Raw genomic sequence first — 12,941 nt, 5'->3', positions numbered from 1 at the left:
AAGTATCCAACTGTGTAGTGAGCACATTTAGCATTGACAGTGTTAGGAAATAATTAGAGTCTTCCTCAAACTTTTTTTTTTTTTTTTTTTTTTTTGTCTCAGAACTTTTCAACTGAAACAATATGATTCCAAAGAATGCTTGTTTACGGGGTTACAGCTACCAATATTTACTTTATCAGAAGTTAAAGTGGGGAAACCTTTAAACACACGAGAATACACTGCATGCATCCCAGTAACTGTCAGCGCTGTGCTGTACCACACATCTGTGGCCTCTGGAAAACTCCACTGTGCATGTGCACGAGACAGATGGAGAGAGAGGGGCTGGGCTGGAGGATGGCATCCAGGAAGGCCTGGAGGAGGAGGGAAGATTTAGGAAGGCTACGGGAAGATGGGAAACAAGGACTGGAAACAAGGCGAGAAGGGTGCATTCATCCAGGTGGAAAGCCTGGTGAAGGCCAAGTACAAAGGCACATGCACACGCCATGGTGCCAAAAGAGCTGGCCCCCAAGGGACCATGGTGGGCGTGGCAGGGACATGTCCGAGTTTGGTTTCAGCCTCAGTTTGCGGTCCAAATCTGCAATTCAGTTTTGGCTTTGGCCTTGCCTTAGGCACCAAATATCAGAATACCTAATTCAGTGCCATTCTTGGACCCTCCAAGCTGGCGTGTGACCGATGATACTTTCATATCTGAACCATGTAAAAAATGTTAGCAATAGCATAAGGTATGTCGTTCATATTTATGGATAATATCTAAATGTTCACTTTCAAATGTAGGCAGGAATTCTAGAAGCAACGTCGAATAAAAATCTTGTCAGTCAATTGAAGTATTAAATATGAATTATAATGAATGGGTTTTGAAAATTCTTAATTTTCTTTGTAAAACAGATCTGAAGAGTTTTCAAGTCATTGAATAGGGAAATAAAACATAAGTTAATACAGATGTTAAGACAGGCTGCACTAGTCAATTTTAGGAGGAACGTAATATACTTTTTGATCCAAAATATTTATAAAAATGTAAGTAATAATGCAAGGCAGGGTCATAGAGGCAGTTTATGACATGAAGGCTTTTGTCAAATTGTTTGCTATAGTAACATTCATAACATAAGATGATTCTTAAAGATGTATTTAATTTTTTAGTAAGTTAATTCTATTTCAGTCATGAGCTTTTCAAGAAAAAGACCTATCTGGGAATTTTTCCTCCTATCTTGTGAGAACGAATCAAAAGCAGAATACTGACACTGTTCCCTTAAAATTTCCCAAGGAGGCAACATAATGTCATTTGTGATAAATCATTGTCAGTCCAGTCATGATGATGACTAGAAAAAGCACGAAGAAGAAAGGAAAGCGTTCGAGAAAAACGAGGTATTCAAAAGGTTCTTGCTCCTCCCCTGACAGCAGTGGACGTGAGCACATGTTTGGAATCACATGTTTACAGGCTGGTGACGGCAGCCACTTGTGCAAAGTCCATCTTAAACTTTACATTACTCTGTCACATCATTCATTGTAGGATGGTGGTTCTAGTTGCAGCTTCTAGTGTATGTTGATTTTTAGCATTCATCACTCCTCCAGAATATATACTCCAGGTACCTCCATGTTCAAATTCCGACGTGGCCACTTACCGTGTGCCTTTGGGCAAATGACGTAACCTCTCGGTGTCCTGAAGTCTGGCCCTAAGTAAGTGCGCGATCATGCTGGCCCTTCCATGCAGGGAACAATGAGGACAGGAACCTGACCTCGCTTGGCCTGCTGTGGGTGGGACCCTGGGAAGAGGAATACTCATTCCCAGGGGTGAGTGGGAGGCCATTTTAGACACTGGTCAAGTGAGTGACATGACAATGCTGAGATGTGATTCCGGCTCCGGTATATACGGACGGAAACACTGGATGGGAATTCACTGTACGAGTCGGCAGGAAGGCCAAAGAGAGGGCAGCAGTTTAGATCGCTGGACTTAATCCTTGCATGCATGAAAATCTTTTTAAATAACCGACATCCCTCATGATGTCGTTTATGTACGTTTTCACCTGGCCAAGAGACTTCCTCTATATTTTCACTCTACTTATTGTTTCTCAAATCATATCCCTCACATTTACTCCTAAACTTCTCTCAGGGCCTTTAATTCTATAGCATATACAAGTTTTAATCAGAAAATCAAATCATTTATTGAATGTACTTATCAATGTTACCTTATCGTAAGCATGACAGTTTTGGGTCATTGTAACTTATAACAATTAACTTACATTAATAAGTTTTACATATGCTTGTTTGAAGTAGCATGTTTTTTATACTTCTAGGTGGTTTTTGAAGGAAGCGCAAGTGAATTACAAAGATGTATGAAGAAGCAAAAGAAAATACACAAGTATGATGATGTGAATGCCGCCCCGTTGCATAATGCTGCAGAAGAAGGTGAAGTTGAGCTGATGGAGATGATCATCAATGACTCCTCTTGTGAAGGTAACAAAATATCAATCACAGTGATTGCTACCTGTTCATCATCCCATGAGATTCATTGGGAAGAGGGGTATGAGGTAGATGGTTCCAGGTTATAAATGGTCTGAACATCCCCACAGACCATTGTTGCTCCACCTTTTCTGCTGAAATATTGCCAAGGCCGGTGCATAGACCTGGGACACTGCACAGCAAGCACCAATTTTCTTTGAAGTTTCCTGATAGGTCATAAAAATTCATACACATTTTATGTATCTTCCTAGACTATTTCCATTGAAATAGTCTACATTCAGTTGCTTATCACTGAACAAAACTGACACTCTAAGAAGATATGGCATAGCCACCATCCCCCACCCCCAGCCTCATACACTGAACCGCATTTGAAAAACTCAACTGTAGTAAAATAAGGAAGGTGGATGCCTCAGAGATGTAAGCAGTGAGGTGGGATGATGAGGCCTTAATAATTTAAGGTAATGTCAATATTATAGAAGATGCACTGGAAGTGGTGGAAGCCCAATTAGAAAGCTATTTCGGCGTAAAGAGGGCATGGGATTCCACCAGGGTTTTGAGGTTGGAGTAAGGAGAAAGGGAGACATTCAAGAACTATTTTTAGTGAACATTTTGCACACCCACCCTCAGAAGTCAAAGAGCATTTTGCTAATCAATCAGTATAACCTGTGGCAAGAAATCTGGAAATGTTACCTGAAACTTCCTCCGCCCCACAAAAAGGCCTGAAGATTCCTGGCTTTGAACATGCAAGCATTGAAGGACCAATAGCAAATTTATCAACACTTGGTACGGAAGAGCTTCGGCAATGAGAACACTATCTCAAGCAGAAGAGAGATAAGTTGATGTCCATGAGAAAGGATATGAGGACCAAGCAGATGCAAAATTCGGAACAGAAAGAAAAACCTGCTGAGGAGGCAGAGGAAATGACAGAGAAACCAGAAATGACAGCAGAAGAGAAGCAAACATTGTTAAAGAGGAGATTGCTTGCAGAGAAACTTAAAGAAGTTATTAATAAGTAAATTTAAAACCAATTTAGCAAAACAAATTCAAATTTTCTTAAAAATAAATTATTGAAGACTTACACCGAAAAAAAAAAGAAAAAAGAACTATTTTGCACATAGGGTCAACAGTGCTTGACGAAAGGCTGACTGGGAGGAGTCGGTGGCAAGGAGATGAGCTGACTTTGAGGCTCCTAATTTAGGAGATTGGGCTGGTAGTATAGCCGTCCAGAAAAGCAGGCATAGAAGAAAACAGAAGAAACGTGAGTGTGGGGTGGGAGGGGATAATGAATTGGGTTTTGGCTGTACTGAGTTTGGAACACCCAGGGGACATCCACTTGGAAATATCCAGCAGACAACTGGGACTATAGAAGGAAAGGAGCCAGCCCTGCAGGGACACTGTGGCATAGGAGGTAGCTGGGGCTGTGGACAAGCATGGAAATCCTTTAGGAGACCATGAAACTGCCAATAAAGGTAGCTAAGGGGCCAGTACCAGCACTAAGGGTCAGATGGCAGAGGAAAAGCCCGCAGCGATGCGTAAGAGTGAGCACACACACGACAAGGGAGAAGGTATTGGGAGAGATGAGTTGGCAGATCAGCTGCCACGAAGGGATCCGGTAGGAACAAGATCACAATACACCTTACAGTAGACGGCCTCGAGGACCTCTGCAAAAATGATTTCTGAAAAGCGGTGGAGATAAAAGCCAAATTCAATTATTTAATTAGTGAATGGAAGTCTGTAAGTGTAGGCCCCTGTTGAATTAAGTTTGGTGCTGACTGAAATGCTGAATAAAGTGCTTTGACTTCATTAGACAGAATGGACAAGAGGTGTGTGTGTGTGTGTGTGTGTGTGTGTGTGTGTGTGTGTGTGTGTGTGTGGTGTTGTGGTTGAGAATGAGGTACTTGTAATGAATGAAAGGATACAGTGCAGAGATAAATTTTAAAAAGGACAGACATGACAGCACGGTTCCAGGTACTGTAGATGGTTCTCAAATCATTTCTGTAAGTGGCTACTTTTCCTCCTCTTCGGACGTGAAAATATACTGCCACTAATTAAAAAGGTTGATCAAGCAGTCAGTTATGTCTCTTTTAGAATAGACGTAAGATGCTACAGTATGAAAAGGCATATTGTTATGCTGAGCTCGCAGGGTAAAAGTAAAATATATCGTATTGCAGAAATACATGGAAGTCATGTGTGATATCAGGGACTCAAGCTCTAATTTCATTCTTGTGGTTTATTAGTAGTGTGTCTTTATTCTCATTTACATTTTCTGAAGCACTGATATGGGCCAAGCACTCTGCTAAGATCTTTGAAAACATAATTTGATATTCTCCTCCCAACGCTGCAAGTATATATTGGGTTGTTGGAAAAGTCATGACGTACTTTTTCTGTTTCTCGTTGCAAAAATGCGTCATGACTTTTCTGACAACCCAATATACATTTTCTTTCCCTCCCTCCCTTCCTTCCTTTTTTGTTTTCAACCAAATTTGAATATGAGAAAACCAAAGTTCAAAGAATTAAGGCACCTTCCCAAACTCTGTACTAGCTGTGTACTGTTGGCGACATTTTGAGCCTCTCTAAGGCCTCAGGGCCTTCAGCTTTCTGATAATTGGTCCTGGTTCCTTGTGGGCTATTGGATGGTGAATGAAATACTGGTTATATGGATCCTGGTAGAGTGCCTGGCACATAATTATGGCTTTCATTAAGCTCAATATGTTATAACAATCCCCAAATTAATACCATAGATAAAAACATGTAGCAATAGAAAGATCTATTTCTTATCGTTGCTATAGACAGGCATCTACCTCATTGGACAAAATCAGTGTCATAATTCTGTGCATCCTCTACAGGTGTCCCTTAGATGTTTCTTCAGAATGGAAGCTGTATTTTTATTTTGCATCAGGAGGGTGAAGCCTGCACAGTAGCACTTGGCACTTAGCTTTGAAGTGAATAGGGATGCAGTGGGTGTTCAATCCAGTCCAAGCAAAACCTAACTTGTATTTTGGTCTCTTTTTTTCTAGCGCTGAACGCGATGGATGATTATGGAAACACTGCTCTGCACTGGGCTGCAGAGAAAAACCAGGTTGAAAGCGTTAAGTTTCTTCTTAGCAAAGGAGCGAACCCAAACATTCGGAACTGCAGTATGATGGCGCCCCTCCATCTCGCCGTGCAGGGCTTGCACAACCAGGTGGTGAAGGTACGCGTGGGCTGGGACCCACGTCCGCTGTCTCCGCTGGGGCCAGGATGGCCAACCTGAGCTGCCAGCGCAAATACAATGTGATGATTCCACTGTTAGCTTGACTTCTGACCAACTGATGATGATGATGATGATGATGATGATGATGATGCAGTCATCTTTAGCAAACGGTTCTTACTGACCAAGCATTCGTCTAAGGGCTTTATATGTTTTAGTTTTTTTAAAAAATCCTCATTCAAACAAACTATGAAGTTAGCTTACTGTTATTCCCATTTCGTAGCTGAGGAAACTGAGGCCCAGAGAATGAAATCGTTTGCTTGATGTCATATAACTGGTAAAAGCAAGGATTAATAATTTTGTTCTTAAAGCAAGTTAATGCTTTGCTGCTTTTTCTTGACTGACTTAATGATTAAAAGGAAGAAGGTGATGAATGCCTCAGGGAAGACAGAAAACATAATTATGATTTACTATTTTCTTTCTAGTGGATGGCATGTGATAGTCTTAGCAGAAGACACTGTGGTACTACTGGGAAATTTCTTACTGTTTTTCAAGACTTTTCTTTTCAGAGTAAGTTTGGTCAAATAGACGAAACCACGGTCAATGCCTAAAGGGTAAAGTTTAGGCCATGGCTTTTACGTTATATGTCAAAGTCTCATGGACACACTAGAAAACACATGCTTGCTTAAAGAGGAATCAGTTTACAGATGGATCACACCCCAGAACTAGATAGCTCTGTCCTGATTCTAACTCATAGCACAGGATACTGTGATCACATGTTCAAGTGCTTCCCTCCCCCTCTGGCTGGTTATCCTTGAAGAGGGGGCCGTGTGTGACTCATCTCAGTATCTCAAGTCCTCAGCACTGCTGATAAATGACGGCTGTTGAATGAACGAATGAACAAACAAATGGGTAAACCTGGGTTCTGGCTGAAGGGTGGGGAGAGCTTGGGTATCAGAACCTAAGAGGAGTCAGGAAGGCCCCTTGAGGAGGTTATGGCAAAGGCCTCTGCCAGCGGCCTGTTTGTTTTTCAAATGTCTGCATTATTCAGGAGCCAGAGACTGCTTCTATATCATCTGGGTCGGGCCACTAGTGACTGCAAGAACCCCACCCCCAGAGACCTCACGTAGTGTTTCTCCAAGGAACTCTTGGGCTTCCTCTGAAGGTTCTTTTCAGGAACAAATGCCCATTGACTTAATTAATCCTGGCTCCGAAAGTGTGATTTGGGAATTCAATGGCAGGTAACAGTTGAAAGGCTGTTGTTAATTAGAAGTCAGAATTCTTCAGGCCCACAAATGCAGAAAGGTAAATATCACATAGAAAGAGAAAAGAAAGCTTAGAAACAAGCCCACCACTGATTTATAAACTAGAATGGCGGCTATGACAAAGATTTTCCTGGGTGACACCAGAACAAGAAGCAAAATTGGGTTATAAGAGAATTGACGTTTGCCAGAATACTTGTATTCTAGGTGAAAAGAAAAATGACTAGAGGGGGGTAAATAAACATTTCTTCCTCCTTCCCTCTCTCCCTTCTTCATCCTGTCCCTCTCCCCACTTCCCTTCCTTTCTCCATCTCTCCCTTCTCTCTCTCCCGTGTACCTCCCCAGCCCACACATTCCAAATGCGCCACAGATTTTTCATGAAGATACTGGTTAACACAGCTCACTTAATACAAGTGAGAAATACTAAGGGAGCTCTATGTTAACTAGTATCTACAACTCATATTCTACGTCCAGTTCCACGACTCCATATTGCCTTCACATCGCCATTATTTCATCTATTTGAGAAATGTCTGTGGTACCCGCTACGAGCAAGGTTTTGTGCCAGATGCTGTGGGAGAGGGATGAAAAAAGATGAGTAGGGACATGGTCCCTGGCATCGGAGAGCTTACAATCTAGGAGAAGACAAGGACGCTGTTGGGAAACCGGCAGGTTAACCTTTGACTGTTGTGCCCCTCTTTTGGGTAGGTCTTGATTGAGCACAGCAGCACGGATATTAATTTGGAAGGAGAAAATGGAAACACTGCTGTGATAATCGCATGCTCCAAAGATAACAGTGAGGCACTGCAGATGCTGGTTTGTATTTCAATCATATTTTTTTCTGTTTTCTTTCCCTCTTCATTAGTACAGCATGAATCATTGTTATTTACAACTCTCAGTTTCTCTTAGCAAACTATGAAATATAGAGAATATGTCATAAAAGAGTTCTATGTTTTTCTTTATGAACACAGCCCTTAAACCTGAAATGGATCTGAGATTGCTTACAGAACGCTAACAGGGAAGCATTAAAGAAAATATGAGAAGGTCGATGTGAAAAGAAAGTTTTGAAAGGAAAAATTAAGGTGGTCTGGCTAGAATACAAAATACTAAGTATGATAGCTTGTATGTTAGTTAATAAACGTGGGTCATACACTTGACTCTGAGCTTCTGGATAAGTCAAAGGAAAGATAAATGTAGTCAACTGCAGACTTACTGTTGGGCCCATGAAATAAAAGCCAAGAGAAACATAGCCATTTATGTCACCAAGACGAGAAGAAATTATTGCCATGGGTTCTCACCAAGGGAGCCCTGTGTGAGGAACAAGTAAGGCCCTTAGCCACAGTACTAAAAGCAGGGCCCGCCTTCTCTCTGGGGTGACAGTTTCTGGGGCGGCCCAGCAGAACCCTGGGCGCGCCGATCTAAATGCCTGACTCCTGTTCCATGCAATGCCCCTTCCCAGGGTGGTACCAGCATCCCAGTAAATAGCTTCTCTCAAATATTACTTAATCACCTGTATGTTATTCAAGCCACATTCTATATTTTTACCACTTGCTCTTCCCGCCCCACCTTCCCAGAGAGTATGAAAATGAAATAAAAGAATTTTAAAATCTCTCACTACTACTTAAATTTACAAATATGGCCTAACATATTTACTGGATGTCTTGGAGAAAAATGCATGTTCTTATAAATTGTCATGATTGTACCACAAAGAGAATAAAAATAAATTAACTAACACTCAAGCCAAGAATTTAGAAGAGAGCCTCAAATAAACCAAAAGAAAATTGGAATAAATAAATAAATAAATAGTAAAGTTGAAAAAAAATAATTTTGAATTATTTGATAAATGAAGAGTTCTTTAAAGGAGGTAATGAAATAGACAAAGATCAGCAAGTCTAACTAAATCAGAGGAAGATAAAGCACACATAATTAAAATTAGAAATAATAAAGGGGTTTACCTGGAAATGATGGTAATTTTTAAATGACAAAAGATCAGTATGCATAATTATATCCTAAAAAATTTGAAAATCCTTTTTTAATGGATTAATAGCTGAAAGTAATTAAAATTTTAAAGTTAACTGAAAAAAAAGAAAGATGTGTAGGAAACCACAAATCATTAATATTACATGCTCATAGATTTTACAAGTTCTTTCCAACTTTTAAGGAAAATGTTTCCATTTTAGTTTACCTTCTTACAGCACAAGAAAACAGTGAAAACATCCAGATTAATTTTGTGAAGCAAATGTAATAATAACTTCAAAACTTGAGAGCTCCCCCCAAAAGAAAAATGTAGATGAATTTTGCGATATAAATAAATATAAATGCAAAACCTTAAAAATACTAGCAATTAAGTCATCAAAATAATTAAAAGAATAACATAAAATACCTGTTGGCTTTATGCAGAGAATATACAGATAGTTCAATATTGGCTTATAACAAATCAATGAACCTGAGCAGATAAAGCATATAATTATATCTATAAGACAACACTCCATAGAAGATTGGCAAGGAGCACATAAAAGGTTGGCAAGGAGCACATAAAGTTTAACTAATTTCTCTAATCAAAGAGAAACATGTTAAAACAATGAGATTTTTTTTTTCATGTCATATTGGAAGGATGAAAAAACCTTGTTGCTATACAGTGTTAGAAAAATTTTGATGAGTTGGGGAATTTCATTCACTGTGGATGTGAATACTTTTTACTCACTGATTCCAATTCTTGGAATACATCCCGAGGAGATAATTAAAGTGATCCCTGATGTTCACATCAGTGGTATTATATATATATATCAGAGGGAGAAAACTGAAAAAAAAAATTAAAGTTCAATTAGTAAGATTCACTGTATAAAGTTTCGTGTACCCCAGAATGGAATATGTACTTGATAAAATCATATTTTTAAAGAATATTGTTAAGTAAAAACTTTTTTGAACAGTAGGGTCACACAGTATACACATAAAAATTACCTTTGCAAAGAAATAAGACAAAACATATATTGTCGTCTAAAATGTAAAACAGTGCTGTCCCTAAAAGGTGACATTACAGGTAATATTTGCTTCTTCACACTTTTCTGCTTTTTCACAGTCTTTTCTTTAGTGATAATAAAAGGTACTTAAAACAAAACCAAAGTCCAACGATCTATAGAAAATAATAATTGAAAATGATTGACTCAGAGGTCAAGGTAACATGATTCAGTTATTCCAACATCTTTTAGTAGAGAACTTCCACTAGTGAAAAATACCTGATTTTCATAGTTAACAAAAGTGCTGGTCTAACCATTTCCTAATTTTACATAAATAAAAGGAGAAGAATCTGGGAAACAGTGTCACCTTATTTGTAGAAGGAATTGAGAGGGTATAGGAAGAGTCATGCTAATGTTTAAAAATATCTCATTCATCCCATTGAAAAATGGGTTGAGTTTATTTAGTTTTCTGGGGTATCCAGATTGATGTTTTTCTGTCTACACTGTTACCCCCTCTTTGGAAAAAATAAAGTATCTGTATTTCAGAACCTTAGCATCGTTCCAAGATTACCTTCTTACCTAGATTTCTCATCATTTGAAGCTGTTCTCTGTAGCTTTACATAGGCACAGAATAGAGAAATGGCCTGGGAGAGGTATGTACATTCTTGTCCATCCTTGCGGTGTGGGGTTTAACTTGTAACCTTTGCCATTTTTCTTGTTCTTTCTTTTCCTGCAGTTAAATAAGGGAGCTAAGCCATGTAAATCAAATAAGTGGGGATGTTTTCCTATTCACCAGGCTGCCTTTTCGGGTGCCAAAAAATGCATGGAAATCATATTAAAGTTTGGTGAGTAGAGACTTTTCTACATTATATACTATAAAGAAGCCTCTACTATTGGTGGATGCTATTAATTTGAAAAATATTTAATAGAATTTATACCTGGCCTTTTATGTATATCCAAATGTCCTTTCTTTCTTTTTTTTTTTTTAAAAAATTCCTTTTATTTATTTATAGTATTTGTTATTTTGAATTTTATTTTCTTCTAAAGGTGAAGAAAATGGGTATAACAGACAAGCTCATATTAACTTTGTGAATAACGGGAAAGCCAGCCCTCTCCACATGGCAGTTCAAAGTGGCGACTTGGAAATGATTAAAATGTGCCTGGACAACGGTGCCCAGTTGGAACTGATGGAGGTACTCGTTCATATTCTACATGAGATTTTTATTTTAGAGCTGTCATAAATTAGTTTCCAAAATGCTTTATAGCTCTTTTATAGTTAGTTAGGTTGAAATAGATAGTTCCTGTTCCTGTAGAAGCAGAACAAGAGAATACCCCACATTTCAATCTATGTAAAGAATTTGGAGAGCCACCGAGAACAGTTACAAACACACACACAGCTCCAGGAAAGAAAATGATACTGATAATGACAGGAGTACTGTCAGAGCTGTCAAGAGCTGTCCGATTGCAAGGAAGCGGAATTGCTATGATTTTTACTCTGATTCTTTTCAGTAGATGAAACTGATTACTGGTCTTCATCCTACATTCCATATTCCTTGATTTTGTTGACCTGGGAAGAAAAAACTCACAGCTGAGTTTAGGTTATATCCTTAAATGGGGCTTAGACATTGATTCTGGTAACCAAACTCTTCACAGAACGGGAAGTGCACAGCCCTTCATTTTGCCGCCACCCAGGGAGCCACCGAGATTGTCAAACTGATGATATCTTCCTATTCTGGGAGCAGCGACATTGTGAATGCCGTGGACGGAAACCAGGAGACGCTGCTTCACAGGCAAGCTACCGCCTTCCCATCTGGGTACAGTTTCGGTTTCCAGGTGTTACATTATCCCCGACTGGAAGCACTTGTACAGCAGAGACTCTGCAGTTCAAAAGGAAAGAACAGGGATAGCAAAGGCCCTGGGTTCAACTGGGAATTACCGGCTCCTTTGGAATCACAGAACGTTAAATAGATTGTTCATGGCATAAGATCTCCAGTGCTGCATTTCACGTCAATTCTTAGTCCAGTGGCTACAGCCCCGGGATTAGCTGTCTGTATGCTCAGGAGGTCAACAGACATGGCTTTCCACACCCTTTCTAATCTGTTCCTCCTGTGTGTCTTATCCTCATTTTTAGTGCAGATATATATGGATGTTTCATTTCCCCCCGCCCCCCCCCATTTCTCTGTCCGCCCACTCCCACAATTACAAATGTTTTCAAAACATACCGCTTTAGGCAATGAAAGTCAAGCCCCAAACAAGATCAATATTGCTGTGGAGTTTCACAGAAATCCACATGAGAGAAAAAAGCATCTGACACTGCTAGGACAGGAAACAGGCAGTGTAGACTGAGAGCTCAATTCCTTTGGAAAGAAAAGGACTAAAATGCCTCCTGTGTGAGTGAAAGAGGTGGTGGAGATGAGCCTTCTCAGCCCATCTCTCTGTTACACACACACACACACACACACACACACACACACACACACACACACAGCTGTGAGCATGCTGGTAGCCTGGAATGGCAGAAGGGAGCTGACATATACCTACTGGAAATCTACAATATCCGTGAGGGAAAAAGAAACTCTAGCTACCAATATAAGACCTGGTTCTAAATTGGGGAGATGGGGAATCAACGTACACATTGGCAAACTACCAGGCCACTGGGATACGCCTGGATGGAAAGAACGCTAAGGAGTCCCACTTAGGATGAGTTTGCAAATAAAATTTCAACACATAAAGGAAAACGTACAAAAGACAACAAAATCAACAAAAGGCTATTTTCCATCCATGGAAATAGACATTATAGGGTAATCTGAAAATAAGAAGGATATTTAAGACTTTCATAAATTTAAAGGAATGGATAATCAGTTATGTAACAATAGATTAAGCTAAAAGAGAAGAAACAAATTTATGAATCAAAGATTGTTACATGAAAATGACCCAGTGAGAAGCCCTAGAAATGAAAACAAAAAATAGCCTTTGAAATAAAACAAAAACTCAATAGATAGACTAACCTCTAGACTGAAGATACGCCAGCTGCTGCACATTAGAATCATACGAGGAACTTATAAAATCCCAAGGTCA

The 12,941-nt window shown here is 39.5% G+C and overlaps 1 protein-coding gene across 1 annotated transcript in view; it reads left to right on the top strand.

The window, feature by feature from the left end:
• TRPA1 (transient receptor potential cation channel subfamily A member 1) overlaps positions 1-12,941 on the top strand; it is a 65,966-nt gene that overhangs the window by 3,814 nt on the left and 49,211 nt on the right. Inside the window, exons 2-7 of the mRNA XM_019643589.1 lie at positions 2,292-2,451; positions 5,475-5,650; positions 7,615-7,722; positions 10,600-10,708; positions 10,911-11,056; positions 11,517-11,822. Of these exons, the coding sequence (XP_019499134.1) occupies positions 2,292-2,451; positions 5,475-5,650; positions 7,615-7,722; positions 10,600-10,708; positions 10,911-11,056; positions 11,517-11,822 (1,005 nt within the window). The remainder of the gene's footprint in view (positions 1-2,291; positions 2,452-5,474; positions 5,651-7,614; positions 7,723-10,599; positions 10,709-10,910; positions 11,057-11,516; positions 11,823-12,941) is intronic.

Source organism: Hipposideros armiger, unplaced genomic scaffold (genome assembly GCF_001890085.2).
Source record: "Hipposideros armiger isolate ML-2016 unplaced genomic scaffold, ASM189008v1 scaffold_80, whole genome shotgun sequence".
Taxonomy (NCBI): domain Eukaryota; kingdom Metazoa; phylum Chordata; class Mammalia; order Chiroptera; family Hipposideridae; genus Hipposideros; species Hipposideros armiger.
Note: the sequence above shows the minus strand (reverse complement) of the source record. Positions and strands in the feature narration are given on the sequence as shown.